This window comes from Nylanderia fulva, unplaced genomic scaffold (assembly GCF_048542155.1).
Source record: "Nylanderia fulva isolate GAGA-0341 unplaced genomic scaffold, ASM4854215v1 Scaffold9, whole genome shotgun sequence".
Lineage (NCBI taxonomy): Eukaryota > Metazoa > Arthropoda > Insecta > Hymenoptera > Formicidae > Nylanderia > Nylanderia fulva.
In genome coordinates this window covers 1,315,978-1,333,400 of record NW_028191026.1, presented here as the reverse complement: position 1 = coordinate 1,333,400, position 17,423 = coordinate 1,315,978, and the positions used below count along the sequence as shown (strand labels likewise).

The 17,423-nt window shown below is 36.4% G+C and overlaps 2 protein-coding genes across 2 annotated transcripts in view; one reads left to right on the top strand and one right to left on the bottom strand.

Annotated features, from left to right (window-relative positions):
• Positions 1 to 16,906, bottom strand: part of Stacl (SH3 and cysteine-rich domain-containing protein) — a 53,043-nt gene extending 36,137 nt beyond the window's left edge. Inside the window, 3 exon segments of the mRNA XM_029323221.2 lie at positions 1,310 to 2,113; positions 2,472 to 2,554; positions 16,154 to 16,906. Coding sequence (XP_029179054.2) covers positions 1,310 to 1,769 — 460 coding nt within the window. The 5' untranslated portion in view covers positions 1,770 to 2,113; positions 2,472 to 2,554; positions 16,154 to 16,906.
• The window catches only part of LOC114946631 (uncharacterized), a 180,635-nt gene that overhangs the window by 32,530 nt on the left and 130,682 nt on the right, over positions 1 to 17,423 (top strand). The gene's annotated exons all lie outside the window — the stretch shown is intronic.

Here is a 17,423-nt window from a genome sequence, read left to right as displayed (position 1 = left end):
TCTATTTCTTAGATATCTTTCAAAAATTCAAATTTGACATCAAATAAAGTCCGGATTTTTCTATTATATAAATAGTATTCGCTATATATTATGTCATATCTCCTGTACGATTTAACCTAACGATACGAACCTAAACCATCTTCGACTGCTATTAAACTTCCGCCAAGTCAAGATCCATAATATGCTAACTCGCGTAGAAGTTTGGTAACGAGAGTTGTATGATGTATACGCGAGGCTATATACGTGTATTAAATATACAGGTGATTTGGATCATCGGCCAACTGACAGATCGATTTTTCAGTTTAAGAATTTTGTAGCAAGTATTGCGAATATTTTATCGCGACGAGATATAAAGTAGCTACGCGAATATTAGCTTTCAAGTAGGTAAAGAATGTGGAGGAATGTTAAAGAATGACAGGAGTGGTGCTTTATCATGCGTACACGGTATGGCAATTAAATTCGCAGACACATTTTTTCCCTTCTAATCCGACAAGCGGGACAAAATACGCAGTTAATTTCTTATCTCCTCCCTACATTCCACGTTTTATTCTGATAATGTGCACACCGCGGATTTATATACAGATCAGGACACTTATTAAAATGAAGTGTATAAAAAATGTAACCAATATGGCGGCCAACACAGGTCATATAATAATATATTTATTGTAATATAATATTTCACTATTTTTAAATAATTTAATAAAAATTATTCTTAATATTTAATATTTATATTCAGATTTTAATCGTGGTTTTTTAATCGTGTTTATTTCTAACATTTTTTCGATTGTGCACAAGATCTAACACATAACACTGTCAAAATAAAAAAAATCTGCGCTGGCGTACATATTGAATAAATCGGCCTGAGTTGTTACGCTTGACAGCATGTAGTCGATATAAAAGTGTCCTGACCTGTATATAAAACCGTGTGGTGCAAACGATTATTTTATTTGGTATAAACCGTCTCGTCGCTAAAAATGTCGAGCGATATTTTAAACGGCAAAGGAATTAAAAAGATTTATAACGAAGAAATTGTAAGGATCTTGAAAGTTTGAAAGGAAGATATTTGCAGAGAGACGAAACACGATTTTGTCACGCACGTGTCAAGACTCGAATAAGGTTTCTCTAATATAATGAATATTTCAATCCGAGAGTTTCTAAAATGCTTTTAACGTTGAGAGCTCTATAATGAAGCGATAGAAAGGCAAGAAAGAGGTAACACCCGAACGAGACGAATATAAATAAAAGTATACTCGCGCAAATTTGCTATTTAAGCACTGTACAAAATTGTGGAGAAACGCGCACTACTTACCCGTCTGCACGAGCTTAAGCGCGACGCCATTGTTTTGCTTAAGGGGCTCGTTGAGGTTCAACTGCGTGAGGTCCTTGAGGGGATGATTGGCGGCCTCTTCGGAGCCGGAGGCACGATTATTTTGCATAGTCCCGGCGTGTTGCTTCTCGTACCGGCGTCCTTTCTTGTCGACGTTGCCGCCGCTGTTGCACAGAGTTTGCCTCCTGCTGGCCGTCTGACCAGTCTCTCGCCTTCTCTCCTTCTTGTGTTTACGCACGTCGTCGTCCGACGCGACGACAATTCGCTGTTGCTGTTGTTGTTGTTGTTGTTGCTGATGATAATAATATCGTTGCTGATTCGCCTCCTCGTGATAACCGTTGTTCACTGCTGCGTCAGTGCCGTTGACAGTCAGTGACACGGATTCCCGAATCGGATTCTCATAGATACGCAGGAGCTCGTCCGCCGGATAGAAGACGTACATGCCCAGAAATCGTCGCCGCGAGCGCGATTATCGTTGCTGCCGCTTCCGTTGCCGTGGCCGCGATCGTAGACGACGCCGTCGCGGATTCCGTCGTGGTCCCTGCTGCTGCTGCACCCGCTGTTGCTGCCGCCGCACTTCTCGGATCCGCGCGAGCCAACATCGCTGTCCAACGATACATCCTGAGTCCTGCGTGCGGGATCGGTATCGGCGCCTGTCGCCGTCAGGAGACGCATGATTTTTCTACACCTTCTAGATCCGAGCGATCGCGAACGCGACGCGACGCTTGTATCTCCTTTATCCCGTTAGATTATGTCCCTTTGCCACATTCACGCGTCGTTGGTGCACTAGGAAAACGGTCAAGAATAATCGATTTTCGATTTTTATTTATGTATGCATATTTCACTTATTATTTCCACATCAACGAATAACGATCGGTTATTCTTTTCGCATTAAGCGAGATACGAACTTTATAAAGGATTATAGATTTTTTCTGTTTTTTTTTATTATTTAGTTATTATTCCAGAGAAACAAATTTAATGACGAATAACATGATAAATTTTTCCGTGCTAAATTATTTTGCAGCGTTTGAAAAAAATTATTATTAAATATGTATCAAAAATATTAAAAATTGAAGAAATTATTTACGCATTTTTTCTTTAGATATATCGATTAAATTGATTATTCATGATCGGTCATCCTTACGATGTATTTTGACGGTCAGTCTCGATGAGAAGGTAAAATCTAAGGGGCTGGCTTTATGTTGGTGATTCGTGGCGATTTTTGAGCTGAAACAGAAATATTTGTAACGATAAAAAAATTAATTCAACATAGGAGTCTTTATTTAAAGGAAAATGCAAAAATACATATAAATTTGAGTATAATTTTAGCGGCGATATAAATAAAGCGTCGAAAGAGCAATTGAAAATGATGGTTGGGTCTGCCAGTTTTTTCCGAAATTTTCGAACGCGTTTAATTCGAAGAGTATAAACATTTTTCATTGTGTTGACGGGTAGAAATAGCCCTCGAAAATATTTAACACACCCATTCCGAAATTTTCAATAATACCGTTTCAATCCGAGCGCCATATTATAACGTGGCGTATAAATCGTCGGCGCGATATTCTCTGGAGAGATCTACGGGTCGTATCAACGTAGAGATGTGCTAAAAGCGGCAGTAACAGAGTACAACTTTGAGCGCGTAATGCAACGCGCATATATAAGTAGAATCGTTTATCTCGCGCGACCGCTGTTACGAGTCATGAAGATACTTTTATGAATCTTTTTCCTCTACGCGGAACGACCGTGTCGTGTAAAATCCTCGCTGCACACACACACCCACACACGTTTATGTGTGCGTGTCTAAACTACTTGCATGCGATTCACGGATTATTCGCACGCTGTATAAATCGCACGGAAGTTTACATATACTTTTCGACGTGGGAACCGGCGCACGTGTCCCGTAAAAGAAACATATCAATCAATCGTGATAACACTCGGAAATCCACGCCAGCTGATAGTCACGTACCGGAATAACTTGATTAGTCGTTGGAAATATATACGCAGTGTGCTTAACACATTACGGATGAATAGTGCAAAGTTGTGTTTTTACAAACTTATTCCGATCACATTTTGTTGATGAGATATGTGTTTCTAATTTTCGAAACCATAAATTATTATTATTTTTATTTTAATTATAATTAGATGTATTGCAGATATATGTGTGTGTGTGTGTGTGTGTGTGTGTGTGTGTGTGTAATATATAAATATAATTATAATGAAAGTAAAAGTAATAACACGCTCATATTTGTGGGTGTGTGATAGAAATGTATAACAATATATGTCATTTTAATGGAAATTTTGCGAAATTTTGTCAACGTGAAAATTGATCAAAATATTAATAGATATTAAATGGATCAAAATCCCATCAATAATAATCCATCAGTATTAGGAATGATATCTACTAGCTGCGCTAGAAAGGATATATAATTGTCACGTTAATAAATTGTAAAGCAGTAAAAGATATATGGTAGTGCTTTTGAATTAATAAAAGATATTACAATAAAAAGAAGAAAGGTATTAATGCGGAATTAGCTTCAATGAAAACGTAATGTCTTTCTTTTACAATGTTTCTCAAGTTATTTATTAATTATTTCCTTGAGATCGGTTATGGATGTTTCAAGACGAAAATTATTAGGATTAAAACTATTAAGATAAACTGTTCTATTCTCAATTTTCGTTAGAGAAAAAAATTGAAATTAACAATATAAAGAAACACCGTGTATTCGAACTATTCGTATTAAAAAATTTAGCTCGATAGCACGCGCTTTCATTTTGTCGGACAAATATATAAAGCTTGTGTATTTTGATTCAGTTCGATCGTCAATGCGAACAGAGAGAAAGAGAGACAGAGGCAGCAATCAAGCTTGTGCATTTCCCTGAGAACCAAATAGAGGGAAATATATATATATATATACACATACATATATATAATATATACGCATGTGTGAAAGGCTAGATAATTACAATTTCGTTATAATGGACGTCCTCGCTAATGACACTTTAAAATCACTCTTGGCACTGTGTAAATTAATATATCACAACGTTCTTTTAAGGGTTTGCGCATAGAGCGCAGCGGTAACGGTAATCATATTTTTATGTCATAATGCACCACTATTCGCGTTCAAGCTCTCTTGCAGACTGAATCATTTTTTTTTTCGACCGTTAAAAGCGCGGAAATCCCGTTACGCAATGGGATTATATCTTTGTCGCGCTGCACATATTCTGTTCAAATTGCCGAAACGCTAAAGTGTCCTCCGTCTCGGAAGAAAAAGTTAATCTTTATTAACGTCAAGAAATAAGTCGGCAAAAATAAAATTTTTTAGGGGACGTAGTTTTCGCACAATTATTAGGTTGCTTAATGGAGAAAACGTTCAAAGAAAAAATAAATGAAGAAGAGATAATTATAAAAAATAATTTTTTTGGAGAAGATATTTTTATTTTTTTTTTTTTCTACGTATAACGAAACCATAAAGTTATATCATAAAAGAATTTTACTTCACGCATTCTTTCGTTCATCGTAGCAAAAGAGAAGACTCGTAAAAAAAAGTTGGTTGCAGTACTGTTAATTTTCTATTGAACATTATGTAAAGTATACGATATTACAAGAAGTTTTGCGGAAAAGAGATAGAAGATTATTCAGACCTCTCCTATTTTTCTCGTGTTAGAATGTATGCGGGCCGATCTTCTCGTTTACGAGACAGGATGTTTTATTTTACCATATACGCGCGCGGAAAATTGCATTCAGTTGATGAATCGCGGGGGATTGGCGCCGATATTAAAATTCGCGCGGCGTTCTGTTCTTTTCATGTTGACGGCTCGCACGTTATAAGCTTTTGAAATACAATTATATCTCATAATCGCAAAATACGTGGTGGAAACGTTCCTGTAGCGAAATGCCGACGCGAGACGACCGAAACCGGGCTCTGTACTTTAAACGACGCTTGTCAGGAGCAATGCAAATAAGTCTTCCGGGATTCGTTCTGCGATTCTTCGGAACACAAATTTCGCGTGATTATTTACGCTCGAGTGCCTCCTTCGAGACGTTACATTTATGACGTTGATTTTACGAGGAGGGGCTCTTTGAGTGTTTACGGACTGTCTCATTAGCGAGACGAGTAAGACTTTGTGTTGATGCACGCCTGTCGTCTTGCATCCGTGCCCAAATAACACGAAAAGGCAGTTAAAGTTTAAAAGGAACTTACGAAGAACGTCCAAAGCATAGGGAATATTTCGGGATATTTTCATTTTTAAATAATATTAAATAATAGGAACATATATTTGAACTTTAGCAATTTTATCTCGATAGTAAAAGATTGCAAATTTTATTACATAATATTAAAATATTGTAATTTTAAATATTATAAAAAATGTATTATGATGAGATAAAATAATTGTAAGCGAAAACTGCATTACGTTAAAATTTTATTTTTATCGACTTGCACAATGTCGATAATTACAATATATTGTCAATATTAATATAAAATCTACATAAAGTATTTTTTAATATCTCCATCTTTTTTTTTAAAATTAATTTTTCTCAAATTTTTTTAATATTTTCAAACATTAATTTTTTTTATGAAGCATTAAATTCTGTGCCAAAACATTTTTTTTTAATTTTCTTTGTGATTTACGTTGTTCATATTAATAATATGTAATATAATAATGTAATATGTAATATAATAAATGAGCTGTTGGGCACACAATATGGAAGGCATGAGTCAGCAGAAATAAAATTTTAAATATATTACATTCGAGAAACACGCACATACATATATAAATTATTGCAGCTTTGTACACACGCATAATTACTTTTTGCTTGACGTGCGGTCTATAATATATTCCCCGGTTTACGGAACGATAAAAAGTGGAAATATATATATATATAGAACACGAAGTAGATGGCACTGGATCTTAGTGGATCGAGTATACTTTGGCGAATCCTTTTGTTTTTCGAAACGAGAAGAGATATTCACTCATCTCACACCATTGTTCGGGTGGGAGGTTAAATGTAACTTCGAGTGAGAGAGAGAGAGAGAATTCGCGGTGAAAACAAGAAGGGTTTACACGCGAGAGAGCGGTACTACAGAGAGTACAAACGTCATCGATTGCTCGAAACGAAACGTCCTCGACAGAGATCGATCGAAGCAACAGCTATTCCGCGAGCTTTTCCACTGCGTGACAGAGCAGAAGTGTAGGTGGAGGAAGGTACAGTTTGGGACGTCGAGTCCACGCCGGCTCATAATTACTGGGTCGAGTGGAGTGCGAAACGATGTACGTATATACGTACAGGAAGCCTGTGCCGATGCTTCCTGTGAAATTGGAGTGTCGCCAGAGCACCGGCGTTTCGATAGCCATCTTTTGCTGTTGCATCTTATGTATGACTTATAGAACGACTTTCAAAATAGACACCTTCGCGAAAGGCCGTTAATTATTAAATATCATATTCTTCCCCCGAGTATACAAAGTGTCCCAGATCTGCCACACGAATTTGTTTCCTTCGAATTCTTTTTCGAAATGACAAAGACGTCTTTGTGCCCACGGCGATTGAAATGAAAAAGTTTTTCAGGTTTGGAAATTTAGTTCTGTCAAGGTACAGCGAGGAGAACAAAACCGCGTTCTGTATTTAATCTCGAGTACAATTCGTTGTAAACACAAAACTTTTACTATCAAGTTTTTATACCAGACAATTGTCGAGGTAATTGTGGAAAATATTAAACACGTCGACAAATATTTTCACTCTTGAAGTTTCGAGAAAATTGTTATGGAAAAATATGAAGATAATCGAAGAAAATTTCAAGGTTAATGGATAATTGATAAAGAGGAAAGATGAAGGATATATCGAGCGGATATTATTAGCGATTGTTTTGATCCGATAGTGCAATAAGAATTATATCCGATTATAACTATGTACATTCGATTAGTATGACACTGTCAAGTACGACGATTCAAGAAGGTCTGTTACAATTATCAAATGCAAAGGTAATAATTTCTTTCTCTCTTTTTCTCATTTTTTATGCCTCGATTAGCACGCTCGAATATAATATATTTTTCACGAGACAATATTTTAAATTGCATTCCGTGCCATGTTTTACAACAACGATATCATGACATTTAAACGTCATTCCCGCGACGTTGTATTTTCCATTTAATTATAAATAAATGCTGCCACGAGCGTCCTTAATTACCTGCACCTGCCATGTTTTATACAAGGGACGCAGCGTTTGAATAGAGTCGCGTTGTAGAATACAGATAGAATGAGAGATCGAGTTTTCTGACTTTTGCAAATTCTTTTACCGGGCGTACAGAAGAGCATAGCCGATAACTACGCCCGTGAACTTAATTAATTGAACATCATCTTTGGCTGGCACTTCGTTTCTGACTCTCTCTCTCTCTCCTCGCTCGGGATTGTCCAATAATTCTGATATCTCGACAGAAAATCTGATTAGAGTCTCTAGGTGTTTCTCTACTCCGGACGTGTAGTATAGCGATATATACGTTCTGTTATATCGATGTGATCGAATGTTGTAAAATTGAACGAGAAACTGGTAGAAAGCTTGCTTTTGATGAAATATGATTAAAAATAAATTTGATCACATATATAATATGATGTTTGAGATCGTTAAATGAAGAAAATGATAGTAATAAAGAACCGTTATTTTGAAAGAATCGTTCTATCCGAGAAATGTTTTATCCACTAAAATTTACGACTTGTAAATAAAATGGAGCAAGAGCATCTTTCTTCTTGAAGCTCTAAGCAAAGTTTTCAACTGTGTCATAATCTCTATTGAATTTGCAGACGATAGGTTTTCGTAAGACAGAGAGAGAGAGAACGCGATCACAAAAATATCTCGGAGTAGCGACTGAAATAAAATCCATGCATATATAAGAGAGAGACAGAACGAGAAGGAGAAAAAAAAAAGGGACGCGATACTCGCGTTTATGCGTACAATGCGAATTTTTTATTACACTCGGCGAGACATTGAGTCGCCGGAGCGACGCAATAACGCGGAATGTGGCGGAATATGCATTATTATTCACCCCCGTTGGCGAGATATCCTCTCCGTGTGCATGCTCGACGATTTCGCAAATACACCCTCTCGCGTTCGAAAAATGCGAATAAAATTGAAGTAATCGGGCCAGAAACGATATCGTCTCGCCAGACGTCGTCCTCCGTTTTCCGCGTGTGAATAGAAACACACGCTTTTATACGGTCGCCGGTCGTTCTTGTCAGTGACCGACGGCTAAGAAAAGCTTCTGGCTTATGTCGCCGCGATGCTATATATCGGGTGGCGCGAGATTTCCGAGGGTATAATACCGATGTCGTCCGCGACGCGCGCAAATTTCCTTCCAGATTTATGCCGGCTCGAGTATACCGAGTCTCGATGAACAAATTGGCCAGATAGTGTATCGTCGTGGCGGAAAAATAATCGATTTGGAATGGAGCCATTGAGCGGAACGTAAACGTTAAAAGCGAGTGCTGATAAGTCGTACGCATTTTATGGGGCTTTTGATACGCGCATACGCGTACATTTAAGTTATCTGCATGTTTGCGATGGAAGATAAACTACATTGCTTTTCGGTGAAAATCTTTTGTATCGCACGCAAGAGCGATTTTAACTTTGCGACTTGCAATTTATTTAGGTAATATTGTATTATTACGTTTGAGCTATTGTCAAAACATGTTGTTGAAACACCTCGTTAAAAGTTTATTTTATTCGCAGATTTAATATATATATATATATATATATATATATATATATATATATAGAATTCTACAATAATTAATCCTATTTTCGAGTTCGTTGATGAAATAAACATGATAAATGGCTTCGTATATATTTTTCTCAGAAGAAGCTTAATAAATCTCTCTTGGACGTGAAATATTAAATTAAGTTGTTTTAGCTCTGATTTTACTGGAAAGTAGTGCGTTACACTTTTGTGCATCAAAGCCGGAAATGTAGTAAAAGTCGAAAGTTTTACGCTCAATTATATACATTGTCGCTAGAGTATAGTGCCATACTTTAAGAATAGTTTCATACATAATTTAGTGCAAACGTTTCGACTCTCGCTTTTATTTCTACGACTCTAGATTCGTACCTTAGTAAATGCGCCTTCTTTTCCAAAAGGCTGCTTCCATTCAGGATCGGAGAGAAATTCTAAGAGTTCCCAATCTCTCTCGCAACTAGAAATTTTCCTAGAATTATTCCCATCGTCGCGAGAGAAAAAGGAGACTCCGATATGCATGAAATTGGAAACGATCGTAACCGGTCGAATCGGCTACCTTTAGAAAGAAACGGAAATGTCATTACCTTCGTCGTGAAAAGTGTGTCAGACTGAATTACTACGTACTCCACGGTGAACTTTTCGAGAACACGCCAAAGATTTCGCGTCGCGGTCGAAATTCTCGTGCAGGGCATTGTAAATGGAAATGAGCCAAATGTAAGCATATATCCGCATTCGCCATAGTTGGCGGAAAAAGCGGGAATATACATCTTAAACATCTCGACTACGTCGTTCTCTTTCTTGTTTCTCGACCCCGATCAATTTTACGGGTCTCTAACGTCTATTTTGACCTATAAAATGGATATTTATATAGATATATATGTGTATTATAGACAGAATTTACGTTTTATCACATCTTCGATTTATTTTGGAATAAATACATAGGAATTTCCTACTACTGAATAAAAAATGTTTCAATCATTCTGGTGCCGAATACATCCGAGGGGAATTTGCATAATCATATAAATGTCATATATATAATCATATAAATTTATAAGTGGATTTCTTCTAATTATTTTTAGATATTAAATTACCTGAAGTATAATTGCCCTTGCTAGAAATTCAAAGAATTAGTTACATTTTTTAATGTATAAAGAGCGTAAAATTCTATGAAGCTCTCTTTCTTGATATCTTCATTTTATTACAGAATATTTTAATAAATTTTTGCCATTTTTGAGTGCAATTTTCTTTGTAACTAATTTATATCTGCGTGATTTGTAAATTCAGATTCTTTGATTAGATCTAGATTATCCAGATGCTCAGATTTAGCAATGGATGATGAAAATATAAAATCATTCTGGATTTACAGTTTCAATACAAACTATTTACTCTCTGTCTGCCTCTTTTACTATCTTCATTTTTTTATAGTTTTTACTCAATATTTCATTTTGATTTTTTAGAATTTATCAATACATACTATACATTTATATGTACATAACGTTAATTTTGCGGACGCGTCCTGGGCGTTTCTGCAAAGAGAAAGGAGGGCAAAGACGGTAGACCCTTCACAATGGTAATCAATGCCAGAATTTGCAATTACAATTGGCGAGAACGCCAAGAATGTCAACTGTTTCTATAGAGTGCTCCTGCATCATGTATCTCAGTCACATATCACGCATATCGACGTTAATTCCCTCGGCTCTGTTTACCGAGACAGTTTCAAGGTATCGAGCACCAACGTGCATGCACATTGTAAACAGGGTCGTCGTTGTTGGTCACGTAAAAAATATGTAAACAGGATTTATGCTAAAATTTTATATTTTCCGTCGCGAACATAATCCGATTAAGATATTTCCACATAAGTATATTCCGACATGAAGCGTATACAAAATTTATATAATACAATATAGAATCAATTTATATTATAATAAAAAACTTCCAATAATTAAAGAATTAACATAATAAATGTAAATCCGAAAATGATATTTCACGTAGATAAAACGTATTCTTTCGCGTAATATTTAATAAGGGTAATATTTCTTCGCGTTTAATCGAAAATTCCAATTTATTGGATATATAGGCGCGAATAAAACTCGTTTTTTTTTTTTGGCTTCCAATCGATTTTCACCCAGCAGGAATTTGGCATGCAAATTCATATCTCGCAGGTAAAGCCCCCGGCTTTTTCCGATCGGACCCTTCGCCGCGGTGGGGCAATTCTGAGTTTCGACGGAGGTTGTAAGCCGACAGGGGATGGCGATCCCCGTAGCGTGAAAATAAAACGGATTCTCGTGTCGTGTGAGAATAAAACGATACTCATCGCGGGTTCGTGTGACGCACGTAGCGATTCGCGAGCGCGTGCGCGTATCCGAGGAATGAGAGAGAGAAATCTTGATGGATCTGACGCAGCTGATCGCGATAGAGCTAGCTCGTGGCCAGTCGTTGGCAGGAATAAACTTGAAAAAGCGCGGCCAATGCCAGAAAGAGGTGTGCGCTTGGAATCGAGTCAGAGAAATATGAAAAGGTCAGCCCTCTCGCGCATCGAGACGCGCGTTATACCTGTCGAGTTCCAATTTCTAAAGACTTTTCTCTTTCGTAAGACGAATTCATTCGTTCGAATTTTAATCAGCTCGATCAATCAATTTTCATTCATGGGGGATAAATTGAGATGAAAAAAATCACGCATATTTTCTGCTAAATTTGGAACATATCAATTATTCAAATTCGATAGTAGGTACCCACATAAAAGTAAATGATTGAATTTCCATCAACTCTCTGTAAGAGCTATTATAATGGTCGAGCAATTTACGTCACTAATTTTAATTAAAATTTTACGAAAATACAGACTTCACAGCTGATTGAAAAGCACTTGGCTATTAAAACGGTCCCTTCGGCGCCGTTCTAATTAAGCGCGTTAGTTAATCATAGTCGGGGATCTAGTCCGATTTCTATTTGTAGTAGCGAGAGGAAGAAAATGCGAGAGAATGAAAACCGATTCTATCGATTGCCTCTTCATTCGATCTTCGACACCGACTGTCGGCCGATACACGTAAATCCACGCAACGGGAGATAATTGAAAGTAGTTTGATACTTGGAAGATGCTCCCGGCACTTTGTGATCAAATCCACGGATAGTAAAAAATAATGATGACGCATTCGATTTGTACTTTTTCGTCTCACGTTTTTGTTCGTCGCGAAGCCATCAAGTTATATAATTCAATTATTCTTGATCATATGATCGTTAATCATGTAATTCGAAATCGTTTTTATCACGATTTTATATTGAATCGTTATTTCTTCTATATAATCTTTTTTTCTGAAATTATCTCTTGTTAGCGACAAATGGAACAGTGATTTAATCTCTGCACCGTTCATTTTTTTTTTTTTTAGGTTTCGTCATTTAAATTTCGTCAGACATTCGTGTAAAAAATAGATAAATGCATCCATTTAAATTCTGATGCTTCAGTTAACTTTAATCTATTTCTGCGAAAGCGGAGAAAGAAATACAAAGGAATACGCGATGAGATTTAAGACGAGCAGTGTTTTGAACTATTTTCTGACTATGTAGAAATCTTCTCGAACGCGTATAAAACTACACGTATATGGTATAATACGTATAATTTGTATCGCTGGAATGTAAAAGTTGAAAACACGCGACATACGTTACAAATGAAAACGCATGTTCTCGTAAGAATACGTAGCGTTCCTGAATGAGTTTACGGAAGAGCGATCGCGACGTTATTTTTCTCGTAAAATTACGCGCGTTACGAGGATTTACGGGCGATAATGCGCGAGAGTTTCGCGATTACCGCGGGAATCGAGAGAGAGAGAAACAACACGGCGGCGCGCAAAACACGAGAAAGCTATTTTAACGGGTGTAATGTCCGGCGTTGGCCCCGAATGGGGTTTGGAAATGGAACGAAATTCGATAGCAGGCCGTCGGCCATGAGAACCACTTTACCGACTCGTGCTACTCATCGAGGGGTAGATATAGGCAGGAAGACCAGGCTTTGCCTTTCATACATCAGGGTAGGTAGGTAAAAGCGAGGGCTCTTATAAAGGACGGAATTGCTTTCTCGAGAAACATGCTCCGTTTCCGAGGCGAAGAATGTACCTCCGGGCTGGAGAGGTTGAATTACCTTTAATTCCATATATGTTCCTTAGAGGGATGATTCCTTCCGCGAGAGATTCGTCTCCGTCTGAATTCGTGACTGAATGAAATAGCGACATACAAGAGACACTCACTCTTGAGGGATAAAATGATTTATGATTTAATGTGCAGAGTACAGAGTATCTTACCGTACACGTGTGATCTCTCGTTAGGATTAATCAGAGGGAAGAGTCGAAAATTATGTCAAAGATACAATTATGTTAAAATCATACGTGTGTTATTATTCTCTCTATTTTATTTTTTCATATTTTGTGTGATTATACCGCAACAAATAATTGCCTTTTTCAAACTTTTAATACACATTTTTAACAATTATCGTCATATAAAATACATATCGAGTCATCCTGTATATTTGTCTCGAAATGCACTTTTATATATTGAAAAATTAATTCTTCTTATTATACAAGAATAATATACTTCGATTAGTATTCTATGCGCGGGAGATGATTCGTCTCTCATAATTTAATATTTCACTCTGAGTTTTAGCTAGATATAGCTTGAATTATTGAATTGTACGTTATAACGGTATAGCTGCCACTTATAAGAGGGACTCGTCAATGATGCACAGCAGGTCAGGCACTCGACGGACATAAAAATGTTCGGACACGTGGCGCAGAATCGTCGAGTGCGAGTACATCGGAAGATGAAGCGATAGTCCACGTCGTGGTCGCATATGCGAGAGCAGGTTGTGAATATACGGCGAGATATATATCGACGGTTCGTGAAGAGATCGCGCGATATATTACGCGAATATCGAAAAGTTTTTTTCGTAAACTTTATTCTCTTTTCTCCGATGAAACATCGAATGTGGAATGTCATTCTTATAAACTCGCATAACTTCCAATGACGCTGAACCATTGGGTGAATTTTTGATTCAACAGCGTCTACTGGAATATATGAATAAAGATATGTAATTCATTCCATTTTATATAGAAATTGAAAACAATCTTTGTATTTTATTCCAGTTTTTATTAAATTTTTTTTCTATTACATATATTTTTTAATCGAATGCGTTGAATTTTTTAAATTGTACTTTTATAATCGCTGTTGATGTATTTTGAACGATTTATATCGCATTGTAGTCGAAAGTTATCCAAGTGTAAAAATGTCATGAAGCACGATATTAATTTGTTAATCTTTTCCTAATATTAATATTCTCGAAAAAGACGGTTTTATTATTCTCATATTCGAGATTTATTTTCCACGCAGGAGAGAGAGAGAGAGAGAGATTATCACTTCTTTAATTATACCACCAATAACAAGCTTTTCTATGTATAAAGTATAAAGAAAAGAATGAGAAAAGTTTATGCCATAATAGAGAGCGCCATAATATCTACATATTATAAGCCGGGGATGAATCGCTTTATTTTATTATCGGGAGAATTCATCCAATGAATTTATAATCTCCCGCGAGATTTACTTATTCAACGCACTATGATGCAAAAAAAGAAATTTTAAATCAATATCTAACAAATATCATGCAATATTTCTCTGCAAAATTAAAATTGACACTCCGTTACATTCCAGAATGATATATACATTTATTAAAACGAGGAAAAGGTTTTTTTTATGACTATGCAAATATACAGTAACGTTTTGACAGAAGCGTACAATTTCATATTTGTTATGTCATGTAACATGGCATACATTATTTGTTTGTCTCGAATGAGCTCCATTCTACTCATTTTGATGATTCACCAGGGGATGTTTCAGCACATAAACCATGAGCTTGTGTCATCTTTGTTGTTTACTAAATTTATGCTTTTAACCACAGTGTTTTCATCGTAGTTGTTTAAAAATAAGCCATAAAGAGGGCTAAATGATACGTTTAAATGACATATATCAAGTAAAAAAGTGAACAAAAATTGCACATAAATGTCACATTATTTTCTACTGATTTATTCGTTGGTAACTTAAAAACAAAATATAATCGAGTTACGCGAGAATAGATTACTTTCGCTATACATTATACAATAATAAAAAAAAGGTTCTAAGATTGAAACATTATTTACACATTTTGTTCTGGCATCTTAAAAAGTACAAACATTAATCATATACATATTTAATTAGAGACTCAATTAATGCATGTATTTAATTGAACGTTAATTCAAGTACATTGAGTATACTTAGTCAGTTGTGATTATTTAATTGGATACACATGGAAAATAATTGATAAAAGAGAGTTCTTTTCTCGGGCCGCATTACGCTCGACGAGAGAACAAGTTAATAAAAGTCTTTAATATTCGCTCGGTGATTCCTCTCTCTTTGGCGCACATTATTTATCTGTTTTGCGGCGATGGGAAAACCGCGATGTGCCGCGCTCGCGTTACGTGCACGGCATCGGTAAGTCTTCCTCTTCTCGTTTTACGTTGAAATATTAATTTATATATGATACCCCCGCGCGAACAAACAAACTCTGAAAAGTGGAACTTGTGATTTACATCGACGATATTGACGGGATTCCCACTTGAGGGATTAATTCCCTTGGTAACCGCACTGAATTCGTTGCGGAAAAAATGAAACATTATTATACATTTTCTTTAATATCATGCTCTTTCGTTCTGTTAATTTTAGAGCGTTGATTTTTCTCTTTAATGCCGTTTTTTGTCCTTTTCTTTAGTCCTTATACAGTTCTCTAATTTCTTCTCAAACAATTTTATAAAATTCTAAATACGCAGAAGCAAATTACACATATTTTTTGTTATTATTTCTAAATCATATTAAGTATGAAAATAATGTATGATATTATCGCGAAAATGATATTTACACAAAGAGCGCTTTAAATTTCATTTTATCGTTAAAAAAATACTTGGAATAAATTTACATGTATGTGGGCTAAAGAGAATGCGTTAATAAGATTATTTTCATAATGATATATTTCTGCGGTATATTTAATACATTAATAATTTCTCTTTTATCTACATAATTACGACTTACCGAGTGCATAATAACGGGTTGCATTGTTATCCGGCTGATTATCTGACCAAAGCGCGTTTAGAGAGTCAAACGCGAAAACGAGGAAAAAAGAAAGTAAATATGTAAACGAGACGAAACCAAATTACAACATACATGTACACATACACATGTAGATACACACGTTTGATTGGCGCGAGAGAAAATACGAGAGTTTCTACGAAAGTTTAAAAGTTCTCCGCGAAACGGGTGCACGCGTGCACGCACGCACGCACGTTCGGAGCAAAATGAATTGGTAACAATCAGACGAGAAGGAAGAAAAGAGGAAACGCGAAGAGAAAAAAATAGGAAACGAAAGCCCGGAAGGATCCGGCCAATAAAGCACGCACGCACGCACGCACGTACTAATGTCTGTCACACAACGCAGCACGAGGGAGGCACGTCCTCGCGCCACGGTGGCCCGCGCAACACTGACTCTTTCTACTGCGGCGAGTCTCGCGCGTCTCAGCGTATAACGGTGGGACAAACTGCGAGCCGAGACTCCTGGGTTAGCCAGATTAATAAATAGTCGATGAACCGGAATAATACGAATAACGTTTGCGTGAAACGGGAGGCAATGCAATTCGTTGAATGCATTTTTGCTAACAAAAAAATCAATTCGTCTAAATTGATTGAAAAATCTATCAAGTTTTTTTCGCGCGGCAGTATCAACATATATAACGAATGCCCTGTATATAATGTAAAATTGATTTTAATACAATAATGGGCGAAGAGATTTTCTGAAATTTTATTTAACAATGATATACACTGAAAAAAATGATTAATACATATAAATTAATACATATATTTTGTTTTGAAAAGGATTTTCTTGTACCAAATAAATATATTATTAGTTTCAAATATATAAATGATTCATTTGGCAGTATTGAAATAAATACTTATTCGAATTAAATAAATTTTTTTTCAGTGTACGTGACTGCCTTTGTACGGCTGTTAAAGAGTTTTTGCGCTATTATGTTGTGCGTACAATGTGCGTGGTCCTGGGAAATAATTAATGTTATATATACGAACATTTACTCATTTCTCGCATTCTCTCTGACGAATCAATGTCATCGATTTGAAATTCGGTTGATTTTGACGAAGGCCGCAAATTGTCGAGAATTTTGTTCCCGTCGCCGTTTCACGAACCTTTCACAATCAGCCGTAATCAAAAAGTGACGTGATTGACGAGCGACCGCTCGTCTTGTCGCGTCTTGTCGTAATTACTGATCGCTTTCATTGGCAGCCGCATTCG